The 25,602-nt window shown below is 42.5% G+C and overlaps 1 protein-coding gene across 4 annotated transcripts in view; it reads left to right on the top strand.

Annotated features, from left to right (window-relative positions):
* The first annotated feature begins 6,251 nt into the window (after positions 1 to 6,251).
* efr3a (EFR3 homolog A (S. cerevisiae)) overlaps positions 6,252 to 25,602 on the top strand; it is a 264,071-nt gene continuing 244,720 nt past the window's right edge. For all 4 annotated transcript variants that reach the window (XM_078540592.1, XM_078540593.1, XM_078540590.1 and 1 more), the window contains exons 1-2: positions 6,252 to 6,343; positions 6,527 to 6,620. In XM_078540592.1, the coding sequence (XP_078396718.1) occupies positions 6,611 to 6,620 (10 nt within the window). In that variant the 5' untranslated portion in view covers positions 6,252 to 6,343; positions 6,527 to 6,610. The remainder of the gene's footprint in view (positions 6,344 to 6,526; positions 6,621 to 25,602) is intronic.

Raw genomic sequence — 25,602 nt, 5'->3', positions numbered from 1 at the left:
CACTCTCTATTTCTCTCTCTTTCTCCCTCTCTCCTGTCACTCGCTCCCTCTCCTCTCACTTTCTCTGTCCTGTTTCTCTCTTGCTGCCATGTTCTCCCCCTCTCCGCTCACTCTCTCCTTTTCCTGACACCCGCTTACACTTGTGTCACTCTCTTCCTCTCCTGCCACTCTGCCCATTCCTGCCCTTTCCTGTCACACTCTCTCTCCCCTGGAACACTCTCTCCTTCTCCTGGCACTCAATTTCCCTCACTCCCTCTCCAGGCACACTCTCTCTTTCTCTCCTGGCACTCTCTCTCTCTCTCTCCTGTCACTTTCAGTGTCTCTCTCACTCTCTCTCTCCTGGCATGCTCTCTCTATCTGTTTGTCTGTCTCTCTCCCTCTCTATTTCACTCCTCTCTCTCTCAATCTCCCCCTCTCCACCTATCCTACCACTCTTCCTCTATCTCCGTCTCTCTACTGGCACTCTCTCTTTCACTCTCTCTCTCTCTCTCTCCAGGCACTCTCCCTCTCTCTCTCTCTCTCCACCTCTCCCTCTCCTGTCACTCTCCCTCTCTCCTGCCCCTCTCCTGTCACTCCATCTCTCTCCTGACAATCACTCAGTTTTTCTCTCTCTCTCTCTCTTTCCTTTCACTCTCCCTCCTGTTACTCTCTCTCTCCTGCCATTCTCTCTGTCCTTTCACTCTCTCTCCTGTCACTCTCTCTCTCCTGTCGCTCTCTCCCTTTCCTGTCTCTCTCTCCCTCTTCTGTCACTTTCTCCCCCCCCGTCACTCTCTCCCTCTCCTGCCACTCTCTCTCACTCTTTCCAGGCACTCTATATCTCTCTCTCCTGGCACTCACTCTCTCTCTCCTGTCACTCCCTCCCTCCCCTGTCACTCTCTCCCTCTCCTGCCACTCTCTCTATCACACCTGTAACTCTTGCAAACTCTTAACTCACCTGTAATCCTCTCTCTCCCTCTCTCTCTCCTGTCACTCTCTGTCTCTTTCCTGTCAATTTCTCTCTCTCTCCTGTCACTCTGCCTGTCTCTGACATTCTCTGTCACTCCCTCCCTCCTCTGTCACTCTCCTGTCACTCTCTGTCTCCTGGCATTCTCTTTCTCTCTGTCTCTCCTGGAATTCTCTCTGTCTCTCTCTCACTCTCTCCAGGCACTCTCTCTTTCCAGTCATTCTCTCTCTCTAATGGCACTATCTCTCCCTCTCTTTGCCTCTCCACTGGCACTCTCTCTCTTTCTCTTTCCTGTCGCTCTCTCCCTCTCTCTATGTCACTCTCGCTCTCCTGCCAATCCTGCTCTCCTGTTACACTCTCTCCCTCTCTGCTCACTCTCTGCTTCACGTAATACCTTCTTCCTCTCCTGTCTCTCTCTCCCCCCCTGGCCCTCTCTCTCCTGTCATTCTCTCTCTTTCTGTCACTTTCACTCTCCTGGCACTCTGGCTTTCTCTTCTGGCTCTGTCTGTCTCTCTCTCTCCTGTCACTCTCTCTTCTGTCACTCTCTTCTGTCTCTCTTTCTCTCTCTCCTGTCACTCTCTCTCTCTCTCCTGTCACACTTTCTCTCTCTTCTGTCACACACTCTCTCCCTCCTGTCACTTTCTCTCTCTCCTGTCACTCTCTCTTCTGTCTCTCTTTCTCTCTCTCCTGTCACTCTCTCTCTCTCTCCTGTCACACTTTCTCTCTCTTTCTCGCCACAATCTCACTCCTGTCACTTTCTCCTGTCACACTCTCTTTGTCTCCAGTTACTCTCTCTCCTGTCACTCTCTCTCTCCTGTCACTTTCTCTCTCTCCCCTGCCACTTCCTATTTCTCCCTATCTTGTCACTCTCTCTCCTGTCTCTCTTTCTCTCTCTTCTGTCACACACTCTCTCTCCTGTCACTTTCTCTCTCTCCTGTCACTCTCTCTCTCACTTTCTCCTGTCACTCTCTCCTGTCTCTCTCTCCTATCTCTCTCTCTCCTGATACTCTCTCCGTTCCCTGTTAGTCTCTCGCTCTCTCCTGTCACTCTCTCTGTCCTCTCTCTCATTCTCTCTTCTGTCACTCCCTCTCCTGTCACTCTCTCTCACTCCTGTCACTCTCTCACTCTATCCTCTCTCTCTCCTGTCAAACACACTCTCTCCTGTTACTCTCTCTCTGCTGTCACTCTCTTTATGCTGTCACACCCTCTCTCACTCTCTGCTATCACACACTCACTCTACCTCCTGTCACTCTCTCTCCTCTGTCTCTCCTGTCACTCTCTCTCTCACTCCTGTCACTCTCTCCTGTCACACTCTCTTTCTCTCCAGTTACTCTCTCTCCTGTCACTCTCTCTCTCCCCTGCCACTCTCTCTTTCTCCCTATCCGGTCACTCTCTCTCCTGTCTCTCTTTCTCTCTCTTCTGTCACACATTCTCTCTCCTGTCACTTTCTCTCTCTCTCCTGTCTCTCTCTCTCCTGTCACACTTTGTCTCTCTCTCCTGTCATTCTCTCTATCCTCTCTCTCTCACGTTCTCCTGTCACTCTCTCTCACTCTCTCCTGTCTCTCTCTGGTCACTCTTTCCCTCTCTCCTGTCTCTCTCTGGTCACTCTTTCCCTCTCTCCTGTCTCTCTCTCTCTCCTGTCACTCTCTCTCTCCTGCCACACCCTCTCTCCCCTGTTTTTCCCTATCTCTCCTGTCACTTTCTCTCTCTTTCTTGTCACACTCTCTCCTTTCACCTTCTCTCTCTCCTGTCACTTTCTCTCTCTCCTGTCACTCTCTCTATCCTCTCTCTCTCACTTTCTCCCGTCTCTCTCTCTTTCTCTCTGGTCACTCGTTCTCTCTCTCCTGTCACTCTCTCTCCTGTCAGTCTCCCCTGTCTCTCTCTCCTATCTCTCTCTCTCCTAATACTCTCTTCCCTGTGAGTCTCTCTCTCTCCTGTCACTCTCTCTGTCCTCTCTCTCACCCTCCCCTCTGTCTCTCTCTCTCTTCTGTCACTCTCTCTCTCAATCCTGTCACTCTCTCACTCTATCCTCTCTCTCCTGTCAAACACACTCTCTCTCTCCTCTTACTCTCTCTCTGCTGTCACTCTCTCCTGTCACACCCTCTCTCACTCCCTGCTATCACTCCCTCTCTCATTCTTTCCTGTCACACACACTCACTCTCCCTCTTGTCACTCTCTCTCTCCTCTGTCTCTCTTTCTGTCTCTCCCGTCTTTCTCATCTGTCACTCTCTCTCGCCACTCTCTCACTCCTGTCACTCTCTCCTGTCACACTCTCTTTCTCTCCAGTTACTCTCTCTCCTGTCACTCTCTCTCTCCAGTCACTTTCTCTCTCTCCCCTGGCACTCTCTCTTTCTCCCTATCCTGTCACTCTCTCTCTTCTGTCATACATTCTCTCCCCTGTCACTTTCTCTTTCTCTCTCCTGTCTCTCTCTCCTTTCACTTTCTCTCTCTCCTGTCACACTTTCTCTCTCCTGTCACTCTCTCTATCCTCTCTCTCACGTTCTCCTGTCACTCTCTCTCACTCTCTGGTCACTCTTTCTCTCTCTCCTGTCACTCGCTCCTGTCTCTCTTTCTCTCTCTCCTATCTGTCTCTCTCCTGATACTCTCTCTCTTTCCTGTCAGTCTCTCCCACTCTCTGGTCACTCTTTCTCTCTCTCCTATCTGTCTCTCTCCTGATACTCTCTCTCTTTCCTGTCAGTCTCTCTCACTCTCTGGTCACTCTTTCTCTCTCTCCTGTCACTCGCTCCTGTCTCTCTTTCTCTCTCTCCTATCTGTCTCTCTCCTGATACTCTCTCTCTTTCCTGTCAGTCTCTCTCTCTCCTGTTACTCTCTCACTCTCTTCTGTCGCACTCTCTCTCTCTCCTGTCACTTTCTCTCTCCTATTATTCTCTCTCTCCTATCACTCACTCACTCTCTCCTCTCTGTTTCGCTCTCTCTCTCTCCTGTCACTCTCTTTTTCTCCTGTCATTTTCTCACTCTCTCCTATTACTCTCTCTCATGTCACTCTCTCTCTCCTGTCACTCTTTCTCCTGTCACTCTGCCTCTCCCTCCTGCCACTCTATCTCTCCTGTTGCTCCCTCACTCTATGTTGTCTGTAACTCTCTCTCCCTCTCCTGTCACTCTCTCCCTCTCCTGTCTCTCTCTCTCCCTCTTCTGTCACTCTTTCCCTCCCTCTCCTGCCACTCTCTCTCACTCTATCACACCTGTAACTCTCGTAAACTCTAACTCACCTGTAATCCTCTCTCTCCCTCTCTCCTGTCACTCTCTCTCGGTCTCTTTCCTGTCAATTTCTCTCTCTCTCTCTCCTGTCACTCTCCCTGTCTCTGTCACTCTCTCCCTCTCCTGACATCCTCTTCCTCTCCTGTCACTCTCTTCCTCTCCTGTCACTCCCTCCCTCCCCTGTCACTGTCCTGTCACTCTCTGTCTCCTGGCATTCTCCTTTCCTCTGTATCTCTTGGCACTCTCTCTGTCTCTCTCCTGGTGCACTCTCTCTCACTCTCTCCAAGCACTCTATATCTCTCTCTCTCTCTCTTGGCACTCTCTCTCCTGGCACGCTTTCTATCTCTCCCTCCTGTCACTCTCTCTCTCTCTGTCCTTCACTCTCTCTTTCCAGTCACTCTCTCTCTAATGGTACTATCTCTCTCTCTCTTTGCCTCTCCCCTGGCACTCTCTCTCTTTCTCTTTCCTGTCACTCTCTCCCACTCTCTATGTCACTCTTTCTCTCCTACCAGTCTCTCCTGTTACACTTTCTCCCTCTCTGCTCACTCTCTGCTTCGCCTAACACCCTCTTCCTCTCCTCCCTTTCTCTCTCTCTCTCTCCCCCCCCCCGACTCTCTCTCTCCTGTCATTCTCTCTCTCTCTCTCTCTCTGTATGTCACTCTCACTCTCCCGGCACTCTCACTTTCTCTTCTGGCTCTGTTTGTCTCTCTCTCTCTCTCCTGTCACTCTCACTCCTGTCACTCTCTGACCCTACCCTCTCTCTCTCGTCACTCACTCTCTCTCTCTCCTGTCACAGACTCTCTCTCTCTCCTGTCACTTTTTCTCTCTTTCTCTCCTGCCACTCTCTCTTTCTCCCTCTCCTGTCACTCTCTCTTTCTCTCCCTCCTGTCACAACCTCTCTCTCCTGTCACTCTCTCTTCCTATATCTCCTGTCACTTCTCTCTCTCCTGTCTCACTTTCTCCTGTCACTTTCTCTCCCTATCTCTCCCGTCACACTCTCTCTCTCTCCTGCTGCTCTCTCCTGTCAATTTCTCTCTCTCCTGTCACTCTCTCTATCTTTTCTCTCTCACTCTCTCCTGTCACTTTCTCTCACTCTCTGCTGTCTCTCTCTCTTCACTCTTTCCCTCCCTCCTCTCTCTCTCCTGTGACTGTGTCTCCCGTCACTCTCTTCTGTCTCTCGTTCTTTTTCTCTGTCTCTCCTGAGTCTGTCTCTCTCTCCTGTCACTCCTGCCACTCTCTCCTCTCTGTCTCACTCTCTCTTCCCTGTCACTCTCTCTCTCCTGTCACTCTTTCACTCTCTCTTCTCACATTCTCTCTCCTGTCTCTCTCTCGCTCCTATCTCTCTCTCTCATATCTCTCTCTCTCCAGATGCTCTCTCTCTTTCCTGTCAGTCTCTCTCTCCTGTCACTCCTGTCACTCTCTCCTCTCTGTCTTTCTCTCTCCTGTCACACTCTCTCTCTCCCCTGTCACACTCTCTCTCCTGTCATTTTCTCTCTCCTCTGTCTCGCTCGCTTTCTCCTGTCCCTCTCTCTCTCTCTTCTGTCACTCTCACTCCTGTCACTCTCTGACTCTATCCTCTCTCTCTCGTCACTCACGCTTTCTGTCTCCTGTCACACAGACTCTCTTTTGTTACTCTCTCTCTCTGCTGTCACTCTCTCTCTACCGTCACACTCTCTCTCACTCTCTCCTATTACTCCCTCTCTCATTCTTTCCCGTGACACACACTCACTCTCCCTCCTGTCACTCTCCCTCTCCTGTCACCCTCTCTTTCTCTCTGTCTCTCTTTCTGTCTCTCCTGTCTCTCTCACCTGTCACTCTCTCTCTCCCTCTCTCACTTCTGTCACTCTCTCCTGTCACACTCTCTCTCCAGTTACTCTCTCTCCTTTCACTTTTTCTCTCTCTCCTGTCACTCTCTCTATCTTCTCTCTCACTCTCTGCTGTCTCTCTCTCTCTCTCCCGATGCTCTCTCTCTCTCTCTCTCTCCCGATGCTCTCTCTCCTCTCTCTCTCTCCCCTGTCCCTCTCCGTCTTTCCTGTCACTCAGCTCAGGCCCCGCCCATTATTGAGGGACCCGGAAGTTGTTTCATTACCGGAAGTATTTCCCCTCCTTTCGGACAGCTGTTGCGGAATGTTTTGAAGCCGAGTCAAAGTTGAAGCAAAGGAGCCACCCGGGAATCAGGAGGTAGTTGAGGGCAGGGGGAGCAGGGGCGATGACAGGTGGGGTCTTGTTAGCTGCTCTCGGGCCTGGGCAGCCTCGGCCTGTCCCCCTCACTATCCGGGGAGGGGCAGAGTGAGAGCGCTGGGCGAGGGCGGCTGGTCAGATGCTGCTGCTTCCTATTGACATTTGTCTCGTTTTGGGCCGCAGGTAATGAAATGGTGCAATAGGAATCCATGAACTAATTCCCCTCGGCGAAAGTTGTCCAGCAGCAGAGGATTGCCGGGACCCAGGATGACTGCAGGTAAAGTCATGAGCAGTTGCACCAAGCAACTGTGCATGGGTCAAGTATTTAAACAGCTCTCCATACCCCTGGGGTTAGTATATCATGAAAGACATATGATTGGAGTGTGTTCAAACCTTTAGTACCAAAGGAATTTGTATAATTTACTAGGTTTTCTCATTCACTTGATACAGTGTTAATGAGGTTGCTCTCATCTGAAAGTGTATGTAAGTATATTAAAATAAAGTGCTTCATCTGAAGCCAGATAGCAGCCTGAACAACATTCTGCTTTGTTTTTGATGTGTCCTTTTGAGTTGATGGTTTAATTTGTCTTTGCTTCTTTTCTTGGTGATTGATATGTTCTTACAACCTCATTGAAAGATTAAAATTGCATAACATAAATGTAGTAGGGTTGGCACTAGGAGTTGATTTCATTTTTTAAATATATATATATGTCTGTGTATATATTTTACATATATACACAAATATCTATATATACACATTTAAAAAGACAGCCTTGATATTCTATTCTTTGTATGCATTTGTATTACTCCTAGGTGAAGATACATGTTTTGTAGCTTTATTTCTATTGAAAACCATAATTTACGTTTCAGATGCAACAGAAATTTGAAGTGAAATTGCTCAAGATTATGTATGCAGATACCTAGTGAGAGAGTATCAACCCAGTGAACACTTATCGGCCCTAATTCACACGATACACGGCTGTTTTTTTTAAAAAAAAAGTTCTGCGTTAGTTCATTCCTGGCTGTCCCTCTTGGCATGATTTTATTAACTTAATATTTTAGAGTAGTATGTTAAAAAATGTGTAATCTGTTTTCTATTCTCATTTGATCCTTCAGCCACGTGTACATGCAAGAATATGGGTATTGTATTCAGAGATCTTGTAGAAGAAAAGCTGTGATAGCTGAAACAACAAATGCGCATCATTTAAGTTTTGGCCAAGTGATAAAGTGCTCACAGTTTAATACCACAAATGACTATCCAAACTACAAAATCCCCCAGGATTTATCACTCAAGTTGTTCTTCAAATTCATGGCCAATCCTATGTTTAGATCCACCTTTCAACCAACTTCTTTTGAAATCCCTTCTGGACTAGTTTTGTCATCCTAAAAGAGTAGGAACATGTGAGAAGTGCATTATTTGTAGCAGATTTTACACATTCTCTGGTTTTCAAATTTGCATTTTCACCACATAATTCAATTCAGGTTTAGTTTCATCACTAATAATTATAAGACTTGATGAAGCAGTTGGCCCCATACTCCTCTTAATCCAGACTAAATCCAGATTAAAGTTTCCTTTCTCTGGTGGCTGTAAGCATTTTATCGAAAATGAATTAAGCTAGTTTGAATCCTTTTTGTATGGCACAATACAACACTTACCTCATGGAGCACTAAATTGCCAGTCTTGCTTAGAAAGGAGCATGGAAGGTTGGTGTGGGATATGGAGAAATGTGAAACTGGTGCAGTGTGGGGCTTTTCTGAAAGATATTTGACCTTGTCCTGATACTGGATACCAGAAATAATAAGTCGTCCATTTCCAGCAGTAATATCCTTCCCTTTGAGTGCAAAATTTACAAAGTCATCATTTGCAGCCTTACTGCCGGATGTTTGTAAGCAAGCTGAGATAGGCTGGGTGTAGTCGTAGGTTGAAAGGCAACTACAGTGAATTATTTGCATTTCCTCTCCTATCTTGGTGAACTCCATTCTCCAAAAATAAGTGACATTACTGTGGAAAAAGCTGTTAACTTTAAAACATAAATACGTGTAAATACCACTTGGTACAGTCCCACAACTGACTGATAAGATACATGCTCATGTGATAGATTGCACGGTATTGGGATGGAATTCTGCGTGGCTGGAAGGGAGACATCAAAGGCTGTTCGTGCATGGGTAGGTATTAGAATGGCAGTTGGTTGCCAGTGGAGTCCCACAGGAAATGTTAGGATTGCTATACATAATTTTATAAATTAGTTAAGAGAATAGACTATTGGGTGATAATAAATGTGATACGGTGGCTAATGACATGAACCAATTTATGATAATCCAAAGGGATGTGGACAGCCCAGTCAATTGGCAGATTAAAATCAGCAAGTGTAAAGGCATGAAATTAAGATGAAGAATTGAGAGCGTGATTAAATGATGATGTCCTTGAGATAACTAACTGGGAAAGAGATCTAGAGATTTTGGTGGATGTGTGATTAAAGCCATTGGTTCAAACTATGCAGGTTAGGTCATAAAGGCAAAAAAAAAAATTGCAATGTACAGTAAATGAATGTGTCAAAGGAGGTGATTGTAAATTTGTTGCTCTGGGACTGCAAATGGAGTAATGTGCTCAATTTTGGTCTTTGTATTGCAGGAAAATGTACAATTAATGGAAGGATACCAGGGGAGGGTTACAAGGGTAATAGAACCATAGAAAAGTTACAGCACAGAAAGAGGCCATTCGGCCCATCTTGTCCATGGCAGCCCGAGGACACCCAGATGCCCTTTCTAATCCCACCTTCCTACACCTGGCCCATAGCCCTGCAGTTTACAGCACTTAAGGTGCAGATCCAGGTACTTTTTAATAGAGTTTAAAGTTTCTGCCTCTACCATCAACTTGGGCAGCGAATTCCAGACACCCACTACCCTCTGCGTAAAAAAGTTCTTCCTCATGTCCCCCCTACACCTCCTGCCACTTATCTTGAATTTATGTCCCCTGGTTCTAGAATTCTCCATCAAGAGAAACAATTTTATCCAGTCCACTCTATCTATTCCCCTCATAATTTTGTACACCTCAATTAAGTCACCTCTCAGCCTTCTTTGTTCTAAGGAAAATAACCCCAACCCATCCAATCTCTCCTCGTAGCTACACTTTTCTAACCCTGGCAACATTCTTGTAAACCTCCTCTGCACTCTCTCCAGAGCTATTACGTCCTTCCTGTAATGTGACCAGAACTGCACACAATGCTCCAGTTGTGGCCTCACCAGTGTTTTATACAATTCCAACATTATATCTTTACTTTTATATTCTATATCTCTGCCACTGAAGGAGAGCATTCCATATGCCTTCTTTACAACCTTGTCTACTTGAACTGCTGCCTTCAGTGCCCTGTGTACTTGTACGCCAAGATCTCTCACTTCATCTACCCCTCTTAGTATGTTCCCATTTATTGTGTAATCCCTGTAACTGTTTGACATCCCTAAATGTATGACCTCACACTTCTCTATGTTAAAATCCATCTGGCACTTTACCGCCCACTCCACCAACCCATCTATATCGTTTTGGAGATTATGGCTATCCTCTACACTATCCACTACTTGGCCAATCTTTGTGTCATCTGCAAATTTCCCAATAGTGCCCCCCATGTTCACATCCAAATCATTAATATATAACACAAACAGCAAGGGTCCCAACACTGAGCCCTGTGGAACACCACTTGAGACAACTTTCCATTCGCAAGGGCATCCATCGACCATTACCCTTTGCTTCCTGTTACAAAGCCAACCTTTTATCCAGTTTGCCACATTACCCTGAATCCCATGGGTTTTTACTTTCCTGACCAATCTGCCATATGGGACCTTGTCAAATGCCTTGCTAAAATCCATGTACACAACATCCACTGCACTACTTTCATCAGCCCTTCTTGTCACTTCCTCAAAGAATTCAATCAAATTTGTGAGGCAAGACCTTCCTTTAACAAATCCACACTGACCATCCCTGACTAGTCCATGCCTTTCCACATGACAGTTAATCCTATCTCTCAGAATTGATTCTACTAATTTGCTCACCACCGATGTAAGACTAACTGGCCTATAATTGTTTGGCATTTCCTTTGATCCCTTTTGAAACAATGGAACTACGTTTGCATTTCTCCAGTCCTCCGGTACCTCCCCTGTATCTAGTGAAGATTGGAAAATCACCCTCAGAGCATCTGCTATCTCTTCCCTGACTTCCTTCAGCAGCCTCAGAAACAACCCATCTGGCCCTGGTGACTTATCAACTTTCAAGGATTTCAACCCTTCGAGTACTTCTCTCTTTATGACTATCCTGTCTAATATCTCGCAGTGTTCCTCCTGGACTACTATGTCTACATCCTCCCTTTCCTTTGTAAACACAGAGACAAAATATTCATTTCAAAACCCTTTCCACAGCCTCTGCATCTACACACAAGTTTCTATCTTCATCTCTGATAAGTCCCACTTTTCCCTTAACTAGCCTTTTAGCATTAATGTATTGGTAAGACATCTTTGGGTTATCTTTAACTTTACTTGCTAATCTTTTTTTCATGCTCTCTCTTTGATTTCCTTATTTCCTTTTTTACTTTGTCCCTGCACTTCCTATCTTCGTCTAGGCTGTCTGATGTGCTTAGTTCTTTGTGCCTATCGTACGCTTTCTTTTTCTGTTTGATCTTCCCCTGTATTCCTCTAGACAACCAGGGGGGGTCTAGATTTGGCAATACCACTCTTATTTTTGTAGGGGACATGTCTACTTTAGAACCATAGAACACTACAGCACAGAAAAACAGGCCATTCGGCCGTTCTAGTCTGTGCCGAAATATTATTCCGCTAGTCCCATTGACCTGCACCCAGTCCATAACCCTCCAGACCTCTCCCATCCATGTATCTATCCAATTTATTCTTAAAACTTAAGAGTGAGCCCGCATTTACCACGTCAGATGGCAGCTCGTTCCACACTCCCACCACTCTGAGTGAAGAAGTTCCCCCTAATGTTCCCCCTAAACCTTTCCCCTTTCACCCTAAAGCCATGTCCTCAAATGTTTATCTCTCCTAATCTAAGTGGAAAGAGCCTACTCGCATTTACTCTGCTAATAGCCTTCATGTACAATTAGGATCTCGCTTTTTAGTGCTTCCCACTGGTTTTCCACTGTTTTATCCTCCAGCAGTGCTGTCCAGTCCACCTCAGCCAAGTCCCTTCTCATTTCTGCAAAATTTGCCTTCCCCCTGTTCAAGACTTTTATTCCTGCCTTCTCTCTGTCCTTTTCCATGGTAATGCTAAATCTTAACTGAATTGTGATCACTGTCCCTGATATGGTCGCTAACTGTCACTTCACCCACTTGCCCTTCTTCGTTCCCCAAGACTAGGTCTAGAATTGCAACTCCTCTCGTTGGGTTTGTCACTAATTGGTTGAAAACATTTTCCTGGACACACTGCATGAATTTTTCTCCCTCAGTGCCCCTTATATTGTTTGAATCCCAGTTGATATTAGGATAGTTGAAGTCTCCTACTATTATTGCCCTCTTGTTCTTACAAGCAGAAATTTTCCGACATATTTGTTCTTCTATTCCCCTTTCACTATTTGAGGGTCTGTAGTATACTCCCAGTAGTGTGACTGCCCCTTTTTTATTTCTAAGCTCAATCCTTAAAGCCTCGTTTGTTGACCCATTTAGTATATCATCCCTTCTCACAACTGGGAATTGATACTTTAACCATTAGTGCTACCCCCCCCCCTCCTTTTTTATCTCCTACTCTATCGTGTCTGAAGACTCTATAACCAGGGATATTTAGCTGCCAGTTTTGTCCCTCCTTTAGCCAGGTCTCCATTATAGCAATGACATCCTGCTGCCATGTGTCTACCTGTGCCCTTAACTCATCTACCTTGTTTGTAATACTCCTTGCATTGAAGTATAAACAGTTTAACCCCATCAATTTCCCTTTCTGGACACTTTTTAAACTTTGCTTCTCCTGTAACTCCATGTCTATCACAACGTCTCTGGCTAATGCTCTACCTCCATTTTTCTGATCTGAATCTGACCCATCTGATCCTACTCCTGGGATCTCATCCCCCTGCCACACTAGTTTAAATATTCCCCAACAGAACTAGCAAAAGCCCCCGCAAGGACACTGGTCCCAGCTCTGCCTGGGTGCAGCCCGTCCGGTTTGTACAGGTCCCACCTTCCCCAGAACCGGTCCCAGTGCCTCAAGAATCTGAATCCCTCCAGCTACACCATCTCTCTAGCCACGTGTTCATTTGGTCTATCCTCTTATTCCTGCTCTCGCTAGCACGTGGAACTGGGAGTAATCCTGAGATTACTACATTTGAGGCCCTGCATTTTAATTTATCTCCTAACTCCCTGTACTGAGCTTGCAGGTCCTCATCCCTTAGTTTAATGTCCTGCAGCTGCTCCGTGACATCCTGGACCCTGGCGCCAGGGAGGCAACATACCATCCTTTGTTCATGTTTGTGGCCACAGAAGCATCTGGCTGTGCCCCTAACTATTGAATCCCCTATCACTATAGCCCTGCCACTTGTTTTCCTCCCACCCCTCTGAGCAGCAGAGCCACCCACGGTGCTGTGAACTTGGCTGTTGCTGCTTTCCCCTGAGAGGCCATCCCCCCCAACAGTATCCAAAGCAGTACATCTGTTAGAGAGGGGGATGACCACAGGGGACTCTTGCATTACGTTCCTGAGTCTTTTACTGTTCCTGATGGTCACCCATTCCCTTTCTGTCTGTGTAATCTTCACCTGCGGTGTGACCGCCTCGCTAAACGTGCTATCCACGACTTGCTCAGCATCGTGGATGCTCCACTATGAGTCCATCTGCAGCTCCAGCTCTGAAATCCGGTTAGCTAGAAGCTGCATTTGGACACACCCGCAGACATGGTCATCAGGGACGCTGGAAGCATTCCTCATTTCCCACATCCTGCAGGAGGAGCATATCACTGGTCTGAGATCTCCTGCCATGACGTCCCTCTCGATTAAGCTAGTTACTCCCTTAAAAAAAAGCGCTAGCTTGGGGCCTTATTTATGTTAGTTAGGAACCTTGTTTCTTGATTAACTATACTTGTACAGTACTACTCTGTACTTTGTTTTCAGCTCCTACCTCAGTATTAAGCAATGAATAACTTTAATAGATTGGAAAAAAAACTCACCAGGATTTACTCACCAACCAGCTGCTTTTTAAAAAAAAATCCACTTTCAGAAGAATGTCCCTTGCAGGTCTGGTGCACTCTTGAAGGTACTGCCTCTCCCTCTCTTTTTTTGGTTTGAGGAGGAGGGAGGGATGGAAACACTACAGCAATGTAATATTTGGGGCTATTCCGTTCTTTGACAGTGGGCCCTCCTCGATCCCCTTCTGAGTCGCTGTGTCTGCGGTGACTTCTCCCAGAATGCTTCAGTCACTTCTCACTACCGCCCGCTGTTGGATGTTGAATGTTTGAAATAAGAGGGTTGATTTATGAAAGAAGTTCAATTCCTCTAGGATTTTACACTCTCTGCAGAAGAGAAGGTTGAGGATAATTTATTTAGAGCCTGGTATTTGGTTATTGTCTGACCTATATTTTTAACTCTGCTAATTGTGAATTTGATCTCCATAATTGCGGGTCAAGTATATCGTTAAACTGCTTGGGTTTAGAAATACTCAATCTGTAACAGTTTCTTACTTCACTGATGTGAATAATTAATCTGAGGATTGAACTATTTAAGTGCTATTTTCTACAGTACTTGTTCAGAGTAAATGAAGCCTATAGAATCTTACAGCATAGGGAGATGTCATTCAGTTTATTGTGCCTATGCTAGCCTGTGGAAGAGATATTAAATTTGTTCAACTCCACCACTCTTTCCTCAGCATCTTGCATTTTTTCCTTTACAACTATATATCCAATTTCCTTTTGAAAGTTACTGTTGAATTTTCTTCCTCCACCCTTTCAGGCAGTGCATTCCTGATCGTAATTGAGGGGTAAAAATATTTCTTCTGGTTTCTTTGCTAATTATCTCAAATCTGAGGTACCTGTTTAACAATACATGTCAGTGGCAACAGTTTCTCCATTTCTGAGTAGTTTGCTGTCATCCTTTTTGTTCCTTCTACTTTTTTTCCCTGCAAGTTATTGTTGATGGTCTTTCCAGTACTTATTAGTCTCCACGCTCTTCAAACTTCATGCCTCTATGCTTTCTGCCTATTGCCCAACAACATGATTCTTTGAGTTGTTGTAGAGTCTGTTTTGGAAGCACTTGGGGAGCAGAAATCCTCCTGTGCACTTTCAATAGTAGATCAGCAATTCAGGGCTGTAGACTTCATTGGGTCTATTGACAGTTTGCTGATCAACTTCTCTAGAGCCCTGGCACTTGCCCATTCAAACTTTTTTTCAAAAAAAGATCTCCCCCTGCAGTCTTCTGATTGCTTGTTCACCTATTGCAAGTAGCAGGTTTTGTAATCACTAGTTGATGGAAGGAGAAAAGCAGCTGAAGTTCTATTCTTTTGAAATAAAAACTGAAAATGCTGGAAATACTCAGCGGTCAGGCAGGATCTGTGGGGAGAGGTTTCAGGTTGATGACCTTTCTATTTTGAGTTGGGTTTATGAATCCAAAGTAACAGTTAACTTTTTAAAGAAACTTTTTAAAAACTTTTTAATTATTGTTTCCAATAATTCTACCTAATCTGAGTCTGGGAGGTTTGACTGTGGCTAAGAGGATGATATTCTGAATGAAATGACTGATGTTTACCCGTGCAAAGCAATGGTACCAACCTTAAAGATACCGCTACCTGGCTGAACAGAACTACCAAGTAACTGATTAAGAAAAATCAAGTTTGTAAGGACATGAGGGAAAGTGGCACTTAACTGAGACATGTATAATAATAAAAGGCTTACCTGGAGTGTAAAAGGGGCATTAAAACAGCAAAGAAAAAAATTTGACTTGAATATGGTAAGAGAAGTCGAGGACTTCTACCATTGCAACTAGCACGATGTTAACAGATGAACAGCTGTGCAAACTTAAGGTAAATAAATCTCGGGCTCGATAAGATGCATCCGAGGCTCCTTGAGGAAATTGCAGGAACCGTGGCTCAAATCTTCCAGAAATCACTGAAAATTGGAGATGTGCCAGTGGACTTAAGAAAGGCAAATGTTTTTTTTTACAACATATTAGCAGCCCAATAAGTTTTACATCCATTTTAGGTAAAGTTATAGGAACCCTTATTAAAGGTAAGGGCATTAGGATGGAAATAAAATCCTTAAAGGATTTCTAGTTGATGAAAAACTTACTGTTTTCTTTTGAGGATATGGCAACAGACCTAGATTGGCACCAGATGTGGTGCATTTAAATTTCTATAATGTCTTTGATATGGTTCATCTGAAAGTACAACTCCATGAAAATATTTTACAGTGTTTATATAATTGATTGATAGAACCCAGAGGGTAGTGGTGCAGGAATATTACCAATAGGATCCCATTGGTTTGGGTTTTGAGGCCTGTTTTAATAGCTGTAGATCATTTATAAACTGGAAGTCACGAGCGCAAGGACTAAATTTGCAGATCATACAAAGCTAATGAAGATGTTCATCCAAAAACTGAACATCACAAACTACAGAAGGATTTGAATGGTAAATAGCAAATGAAATTCGTGCGGAAAAATGCTCAGTGATTCACACTATTCCAAAGGAAAATAAATCATGTGCTTGGAAAATGAGTGCAATCTGGGAGAAATTAAACCAGAAAATGCTGCAAACACTGAGGTCAGACAGCTACCGTGGAGAGAAACAGAGTTAACTTTTCAGGTCAATGACCTTTCATCAGAGATCTGGGGATTCTGATTGAGAAAAAAATTTGACATTATTGCAGCAATGCTCAGTGGCAATGAGTTAAGCAAATCAGATGTCGGATTGTATTAAAAGGTCAATATTTTGCCAAAATAGTGTGGTAATCCTATTTTAGAAATCGTGGGTGCAATTGCATTGAAGGCTAATTTTGTAGCAACCATAGTACAAAAATGATATTGTAGCTATTGAAAGGACGTAGAAGAGAGTAAGCAAGAACTTTGGATGAAGGAACTGGATTATGAGAGTTATCATGTAATTTGGGTACGTTCTTATTGGAAAAGAGAAGGTTGAGAGGTGATAAGATTGCTGTTTAGCTTTCTAAAGAGTCTATATAATGTAGACCATGATGAACTGTTTCGTCTTATTCAGAACAGTGGAATCGGAAGAAACAGCCTGTGCTCGAAGAGGGGTAAATTCAAAGTTGCCCTGTGAAAACATTATTTCCATGAGTGCATGTTCAATCTATACAATAGGCTTCTAGGGAGACAATGAAAGGTCTTGGTATACAAATTACAGGTTTCTTTCACAGCTTATACTTATCCCAAAATATGTTGTTAGATATGATATATGATTAGTATGCTATGGTGGCTAGGTCATTGAAGCAGCTGAAGGTGGTTGGTCCGAGGACACTACCCTGAGGAGCTCATGTAGTAATATTGAGGTGATTGGCTTTCAACAACCACAACCATCTTCCTTTGTGCTAGGTATGACAGTGTCGGGCTTTCCTCTCCAATACAGGTACAATGTCTCAAATACAGCTGTCTGAAAATTGGAGTTATTTGAAAACTGGACATTTTTGTAAACTGCTATGAGTCAATTTTGATATTGAGTGAGTGAAATAACTTACACTGGGACAATTTGGCTAGGAGCTGCTTTGGTGCAATGACGTACCAGACTAATTATTAGCTTAGTGCGCCGACTTTTTCCCATGCTCGGAGTGGTCCAAGCGACCCTTGTCCCCACCTGACCTGAGCCTCCAAGTCAGCCTTACTTGCTATTTAATTTTTTTTCCAAATGTTATTTCTTCACTATGTATTCTTTTTTCAAACTTTAATGAAAGGAATCTTATTCACTTGATTTCATTTGTCTCTCCTATTACTTGAATTAATGTTCTGATTATTTCTTTCCTCTGAAAACCGGTAAGATCTGATATCCAGCACTGACTCAGTCCTGAGGTTGCTGGTTTTGAGACACTGTACCTGTACCCATTGGCTTTAATTTTACTAGGGCTTCTTGGTGCCACACTCTTGTCAAGTGCTGCCTTGATGTCAAGAGCCAGCCCTCTCTCACTCACATTTGAATTCAGCTCTTTTTTCCATATTTGGACCAAGGCTGTAATGAGATCTGGAGCCAACTGGTCCTTGTGAAACTCAAATTGAGCATCAGTGAGCAGGGTTTTGGTGGGTAACTGCTGCTTGATTGCTCTGTCAATTATACTTTCCTCAGTTTGTTGATGACTGAGTGCAGGTTGGTGGGGGAAGTAATGGCTGGATTGGATTTGTCTTGCTTTCTGTGGAAGAATATAGCTAGGAAATTTTCCACTTTGTCGGGTAGATGTCAGTGCTGTACCTGTACTGGAACAGGTTAACTGGAGGTACAACTAGTCCTGCAGCATAAATCTTTAACACCACAGCTCATAGTCTTTGTACAAAGTATGCTCAGCTGTTGCTTGATGCTAAGTAGGAATTGAATTGGCTGAAGACTGGCATTTGTGATGGTGGCAACCTCAGGAGGAGGCCATAATAAATCATCCGCTCAGCAATTCTGGCTGACGATGGTTGCGAATGCTTCAGACTGCTTTTTGCACTCAAGTACTGAGCTTTTCCATTGTTGAGGATGGGAATGTAAATAGATCCCCCTCTTCCTATTTGTTGTTTTATTGTCTGCTATCATTAATAATTGGATGGGACAGAACACTAGTGCTTTGATTTGATCCATTGCTTCTAGGATCGTTTAGCTCGTTCTGTTGCATGCTGCTTCCACTATTTAGTATGTATGTAGCTCTGTGTTGTAACTTCAGCAGGTTGGCACCACATTTTTGGTTGTGCCTGGTGCTGCTAATTGCATGTTGTTCTGCACCAGGGTTGGTCATCTTAGGTTCACCTGCTCTAAATGTGCACAATCCTATGAATTGATGGTAATGGTAGAGTGAGGGATATACCGGGCCATAAGGTTACAGATTATGGTGGATACGGTTCTGCTGGTGCTAATGGCCCACGACAGCTACTAGATCAGTTTTGAATCTATCCCATTCAGCGTGGTGGTTATGCCGTACAATATGAAGTGTCCTCAGTGTGAAGATATTACTTCATTTCCACAGGCAATGTGTGGTGTGTTCTCCCACCAGTACTGTCATAGACATGTGCTTCTGTGGCAGATAATTTGGCGAGGATGAGGCCAAGCCCATGATCAGCCTATGAGATTATGAGACTATGGGGATCGGAGTCAATGTTGACTCCAAGGGCCACACCCTCTTGACAATATCAAATGATGAAGAAAGGCGACTACACTTTGTTTGGACATGAACCTCCTTTTTCTGTTTTGTATGAGGCTCAATACTTTAAGGAACCATGCTGAATATAGGAAGCACAGAGGAGAGCTGAACAAGGAAATGAGAGGCAAATAGTGTATGAGAATAGATTAGTTAGCAATCTAAAAGGGAACTCAAGTCTTTTATAAACACTTGAGTAGTGAAAGTCAGGCCAAAAGAGGGGAGGGGCTATTAGGGACTACAAATGGAGATCATAAGGAGGTGAAGGACAAGGCTGAGTTAGTAAATGAGTACTTCACATCTGTATTCTCAAAGAAATTGGACAGGATAAAAATAGAGGAGGCACTTTAAAGGTTGACCGCTCAAAAGCAGAGAAGTCACCGGGCTGAATTGGATGCATTTTAGGTTCACCTGCTCTAAATGTGCACAATCCTATGAACTGAGACTGTTTGCTCTTTAATTGCATCATAGAGAACTGCAGAGATGCACAGCATGATGTATTTTTTTTTAATGTATTCAGGAGAGGAAGTACCTAATGATCACTGCATTGATGTTCGGCTCAGATGAATAAAATGTTTAAAATCTTTTGAAATGCAAAACAGCCATTCTAGAACCAGATTTTTGGGGGCAAATACTTAATTACCATGCATTTCAGCTTTTCAATTTAGTAAGTTCAATTTCCATTTTAATGAACAAAATGAGAAATTTTTTTAATATAAAGTGCTTTTGCATACATGTGACAAACCTTTGGGGAGGATAGAATGGTGTCACTTTTAAATTCAAGCATTAAAATTTGTAAGGGTAGCAGAGTGTTGGCTGCACAAAATTCTTGTTGCGTGAAAAAAACAGTGCATTGAAATTTAGTTCAACATCAAATCAAGACCTTGATGTTTTAAAAATCACCCTGTTAGAAGAACTATTCTGCTCAGTTTAGTGATTGGAGGTTTAGTTTCACTGTATGAAAATCAAAGTACGTTCTTGAGTGTAGGCTGCTATTTACTTGGGATCTTGACGTTTTTAACCGAAGTGTAGTCATGGATTGTTAAGACAGTCTTGGTCATTTGGGAAAGGGAACAGTCAAGCAACAGTTTAATATTGAACAAAAACAAAAATACCTGGAAAAACTCAGCCGGTCTGACAGCATCTGCGGAGAGGGATACAGTTGACGTTTCAAGTCCATACGTCAACTGTATCCCTCTCCACAGATGCTGTCAGACCTGCTGAGTTTTTCCAGGTATTTTTGTTTTTGTTCTTGATTTCCAGCATCCGCAGTATTTTGCTTTTATCTAAGTGATGGGGATAAATCATTTCTGCTGCAGTTGTGCATTTCTTGTGTTTCAACAACAAAACAAAGAATGTTCTTTTTGTAAGAATAGTGCTCCTGATTTTCTACCAAGATTAGAAAAGTCTAGATACCATGGTTCACAGTGATTTAATTTCACAATATTTCATTTGCAGAAACATTATTCCCAGGATAGTGAACGTGTGTAAGTGCTTTAATCTTAAGCCTAGCTCTATAAAGTTGGTATAAATCTTTTCAAAATCACACTTCCCCCTTATTCACCTACTGTATTTGCAAGAAAAGTGGTTTGATTTCCATGGTAGTCAGACCATTTACGATATAGGTTCAAGTTCCAAATCACTCAATTCCTGAATTGTGTAGGAAGATATACGTGGATTGTGACACCTCTTATCTGATGGTGAAGAATAACATTTGTCAATGTCTTAGTGGCTAGTTGCAATACCAACATTGCCACTAGTTTAGAGATGTTATGTCTAGCTTTCAGTAACAAATTACTATACCAGTGGATGGAACAGAAAGGGGAAAAACTCTCTCGGACAATCCCAATTGTTGGTTTGGAGTTAGAAGAAATTATATATTTTAAAAAAACATTTTCTTACAAGTGCCATTTTAAAATATTATGCTATCATCATCGCTGTCTACTTTTTTTATGCTTTTCAGAAGCTTATTTATGCAAATGTGACTATTATTAACAGTCGGATTCTTGCATTCCGATTACTAATAATTCTATATATTTGCACACTGACTAATATTGCATCCATGATCAGTTTAATAGCTTGAATTTCAGTGAACTCCTGTGCGTCAAACAAATTTAAATCTGTGGTTATTTGACATACCGCCCAAGTTTTCTGGTGGTAATGACAGAAACTGTAAGCCATCATTACTCCACTGAAGCTGATAGCAGCTTTTGTAGTGTGCAGAATAACATGGAAATCCTGAAGTTGCTGTCAGTAATTTTACACTTCTCCAGAGGGTGTGCTGTTGAGGTCATCTCCCCCAAGACTACAATCAATAAGAATCAGTTTAATTGAGAACTTCCAATGATACTGTTAGTCTGGCCTTAAAAAAAAACTTGGAAAAAGCTGTATCTTGTTGAATGAAATGTAACTGAGTTTTTAACTATGACTAAGTTTGTAATTATTGCTCACTGCCCTCAGTGGCCTGCCATAATTAAAAATTCTATCCTTTTAAAAAAAAATTAAATGTTTGTTTGCATTTTATTTTAGCTTCCATCTTAATCCAATAAGATTATTACACAATCTAAAAATTTAAATTAGAAGTGAAAGATATCAGGTGCTTTTATCTTCCTGATTTGTTGTGAATACTTCAGTATCTTTGGTTGCTTTTCTGCTTGTGACATCACTGCTGCTGCATGCCAAGACATCCCCTTGACTTGGTGCCATATTTAAAATGTTGTCAGGAAAGAGTACTGAAGGAAATCTGAGGTGGTTTGTTTTGCTACGGTAAATAATTTTTTCAGTACTTAAATAAAAATGGGCTGGTATCATGGTTGGAGGCAAGCATTCATGTTTAAAAAGAATAAAGTTGCTATCTGAAACCATTGGGGTTTTGGGTTCTTAAAATATTTCAAGGAGCAATTCCAGTGCATAAGTTTGTAAGAAAAGCTCGTGGAATACTTGGTTTTATGGCAGGAGGTATAAAATTTAAAAATGTAATGATGAACCTATTTCAAAACCTTAGTAAGACCACATTTCAAGCACTGTGTGCAGTTTTGGGCTCCAGTGTTGTAGATATGTGAAATCAAAAAGGTACAGTAAACATTCATTGGATACTGTTTGGTGAGGGAGGGCAACACAAGAAAGACTTATAAAACCAGATCCAATTTTTCTTAGAACAGTGGAGGTTATGAGGTGATTTGTTAGAATTGTTTACAAGAATACATTTGCTGTACTAAGGTACAAATTGTTTCTATTTATTGAGGAGTCCAAAATATGAGACAAAGATATAAAATTAAGAACCGAGAGCAAGAGAGTCCTTTTTTTATGTAGAATCAAAGTGATTACGGTACGAAAGGAGGTCATTTGACCTACCAAGGCCATGCCGGCTCTCTGTAGAGCAATCCAGTCATCCCGTTCCCCTACTCCATCTCCGTAGCCCTCCAGTGCCTATCAAAATTCCTTTTGAAATCAATGTTGGTCTCTACTTCCACCACCCTCATAGGCAATGGATTCCAGATCATAGTTGTGAGGCTGTGGAAAGCATTATCAGCATTAGTGATTGAAGCAGAGGTCATGGCATCATTCAAGAATAGGTTAAATAAGTAGTTGAAAGAAAAGAGAATAAAGGGAACGAGGCATGGAATTATGACCACCGCCTCTTTGTGTAGTTAAATTTCCTACATGCACGCACAGGTCAGTTTTATTTATAGCTTAACCTTGCAGATTATGACCATGTGAATGGCTTCTTGCAAATGAATCAAATTGTTAGTTGGATTATTTAATACAAATTTTAGTAATTTTTAGTGGTTAAACAAGAACAAATTACTTTGATTTGAAAGCAGTGACATTAATTTGAAGATTTTTGTTTTGGAAATTTTGAATTTTATTTCTACTTACAAACTACTACCGCATTTTTTGTTTTAGTTCTAATGTTAATGTTGAATATATAGAAAGGGACTCGCTAGTGAACCCGAAAGCTGTTGACTGGCCCAAGAGAATGGTTCCCCTAATTGGAAGAATTGGGATGTTTTCAAGTTGCTCACAGTGCAGTTGAAGTAAGCTATAAAACAGTAATAAAGCTCTTCAATTTCCAGAACTAAACTTGATCATTTTAAATGCAATTTATTACTTTAATTCTGCCCATTGGTGCATAACCTTTCCTGACAAACCCCCTTTTTTTAATGAGATGTCCTTGAGGTCAGAGAATCCAATATGCTGCTTGTTTTCCAGAATGACTGACTGAATTGATCTTTAGTAAAGTTACAATGTTAGTGGACTGAAGGACCAGGGAAATTGAACATGTTTGCCATTATGTAAGATATCTCGTGTGTTATGATTTTGGTAGAGACCAGTAATATTTTAAATATTTTTTTTAGAATCTGAAAAACCAGGCATGGTTGAAACAAGTATTTTACTGCACAAAAATTAAAGAACATGAACTCTAATAATTTTGGTCATTGTCCCACCTTTCCTAAACTTGATTATCTAGAACTCCATGACTGTATCCTAGCTCACATCAAGTTCTGTTTCTCCCATGTGGTTGGTTGGCATCCTTTCATCTGCGAGTGATGTTGGGGATGTAGCCTCAGAACTTTGAGGTCAGGTGAGATCATTTGCTGCACTTCTTTTGATGACTGAAAAATCTGATTTTGGAAAGGCAAATCGGCCACAAGTGGCACACACTTGCCATTGGTGCGGGTTGATCTCTGCCGCCTTGTTTCCAGAGCTGGCATCTATTTTGAATTTTCTGAAATCATATGCTGTTATGGTAGCAAACTGCAGACCACAACTGGTGTTGCTATCTACCTCTGTGCATACTGGCTCCTGGTCTGGCAAAGTTGCTTTAAAAGTTCTCATCCTTGTTTTCAAATCCCTCCCTCCCTCCCTATCTCTAATTTCCAGTAGCCCTACACTTTGAGATCACTTTGCTCCTCCAATTTTGGCCCCTTGTTCACCCATGATTTTCATTGCCCACCACTGACTACCATGCGTTCAGATGTTAGGGCCTAAAGTTTGGAATTCCCTCCCTAAACATCTTTGCCTCTCTACCTCTCCTCTTCCTAAACCAGAGCTGAAAACTTGCCTCTGATCAAACTTTTGGTCACCTATCCTAAAATCTCCTTATGTGGCTTGGGGTCAAATTTTTTTTGATGATGCTCCTGTGAAGCGCCCTGAGGGGTATTACTATATCAAAGATGCTGTGTTAATGCAAATGTTTTAATAACAATAACAGCGTGTCAAGAAAAGGTGCTTGACTTTTGCCTCCATATTAGCCAGCTTAGTCAATGAAGAATATGCTGTAGCTGGGTAATTTGTTAGATCATTATTTTCAGGGTAGTGCTGGAATAAGGATGAAGGGAGAGATCATTATTAAAATATGTACTTGTTTCTATTCCCTTCTTCCATGGCTCTCTTGCATTGTTTCCTGACATTCTCTCCTGCTTTATTTTTACATTTAGCTCAAACATTTCTTTTCCCCAGCAGTCTTTGCCCTGTTTCTGCCATCTGTTCAACTTGAATCTGTAGTTTATAAATTCCCTCTACTTATCCATTTTCCACAAACACTTCTGCTTTTCTGGTTCAGCCCACTGGTTTGTTGTCTGCTCCACATGGGTAATGCTTACGATATTGGCAGCAGTGTGATGAGGACCAGACAATTAAATGCCTGAAGAAGTCTGTACAGAAGGAAAACAATCATTCATCTTCAAGTAAGTGCCTATAATGTAGCAGAACGACAATGTATTAACCAGCTTGGGGACTGGAGTAAGATTTTGTGCCAAATCTTCTAGAAGTTGGAAGTCTGGAATATTAAGATCAAACTATTGAGGGGATGATTTCATCGAAATCTTCCTTTATTTCTATTTCATTAAAAATGCAATCTTGATTCAAAAAATGAAGTCAAAGACCAGCTTGCTAATCCAGCCTGCTCTTTCACTTTAGATCTACCAACAAATGGAATGGATTGTTATTAAACATGCACCAGAAGGGCTTGGCACTGCAACAACGTTGAAATGAGGCAGTATTCTAAAGTTCCACAGGCATTTTAATTCGCTGTTGCCTTAGTAACTAGTCATTTTTCCAGTTCCTGTTATTAACCATTTTATCCCATTTGCTGGCAACTGATAAAGTGCCAACTATGTTCTGCCCTGAAGAACTATGTCGTGGAATGGTTCTGTTTTATGAACTAGGAAGATTGGAGTTTTCTTTGTATGCTTTAAACTATCATTTTCCTACCTGAAAATCATTGATTTACCAGATCCCATACAAATTTGCAAAAATGGGTAGACAAAGCATGCCTTCACTAGAAATGTAAATGCACAACTAAATTCCCCTACTCCTTCGTTTTCTGTCTTTACATAGCGCTGGTACGTAGAAAGGTTAGTAATAAGCAATTTGAACACAATTTGTCAGATTCAGACTTGCCTGTAGTATATTCTGGGGACAGAATGATTTTTAAAAAATTGTCAGCATTGATTATGAACTATAAACATTCTGTAAATAAGACTAATTTTGAATATAAATTATAAAAAGACAGTTATATTTTGAGCATACAAAATTACATTTTGACATCCATATTGAAGCTATTAATCAAAAATAGGCAGAGGAATCAGTTTGCTTTATTGTTCGTAGTTTATTATAAAATTTTCAGCAAATGTTGCTGCCAAGACCTTAACTCACAACAAGTCCTGTTCACACTTCACCCTGTGCTTGCTGACCTGCACTGGCTCCCTGTCTGGCAATGTCTCGATTTTAGAATTCTGACCCTTATTTCCAAATCCTTGCATGGCCTTGCCCTTCCCTACTTCTAACTTGCTGCAGTCCTATAACTTTTCCAGATCTCTACGCTCCTCCAATTCTGACCTCTTGCTGGTTTACTTTGTTTCAGCATTAGCAGCCGTTCCTTCAGATGCCTAGGCCTTAAGCTCTGGAATTCGCTCCCTAAACCTCCCAGCCTCTTGTACTTTTTAAGACA

Source organism: Cetorhinus maximus, chromosome 4 (genome assembly GCF_964194155.1).
Source record: "Cetorhinus maximus chromosome 4, sCetMax3.hap1.1, whole genome shotgun sequence".
NCBI lineage: Eukaryota > Metazoa > Chordata > Chondrichthyes > Lamniformes > Cetorhinidae > Cetorhinus > Cetorhinus maximus.
Note: the sequence above shows the minus strand (reverse complement) of the source record. Positions and strands in the feature narration are given on the sequence as shown.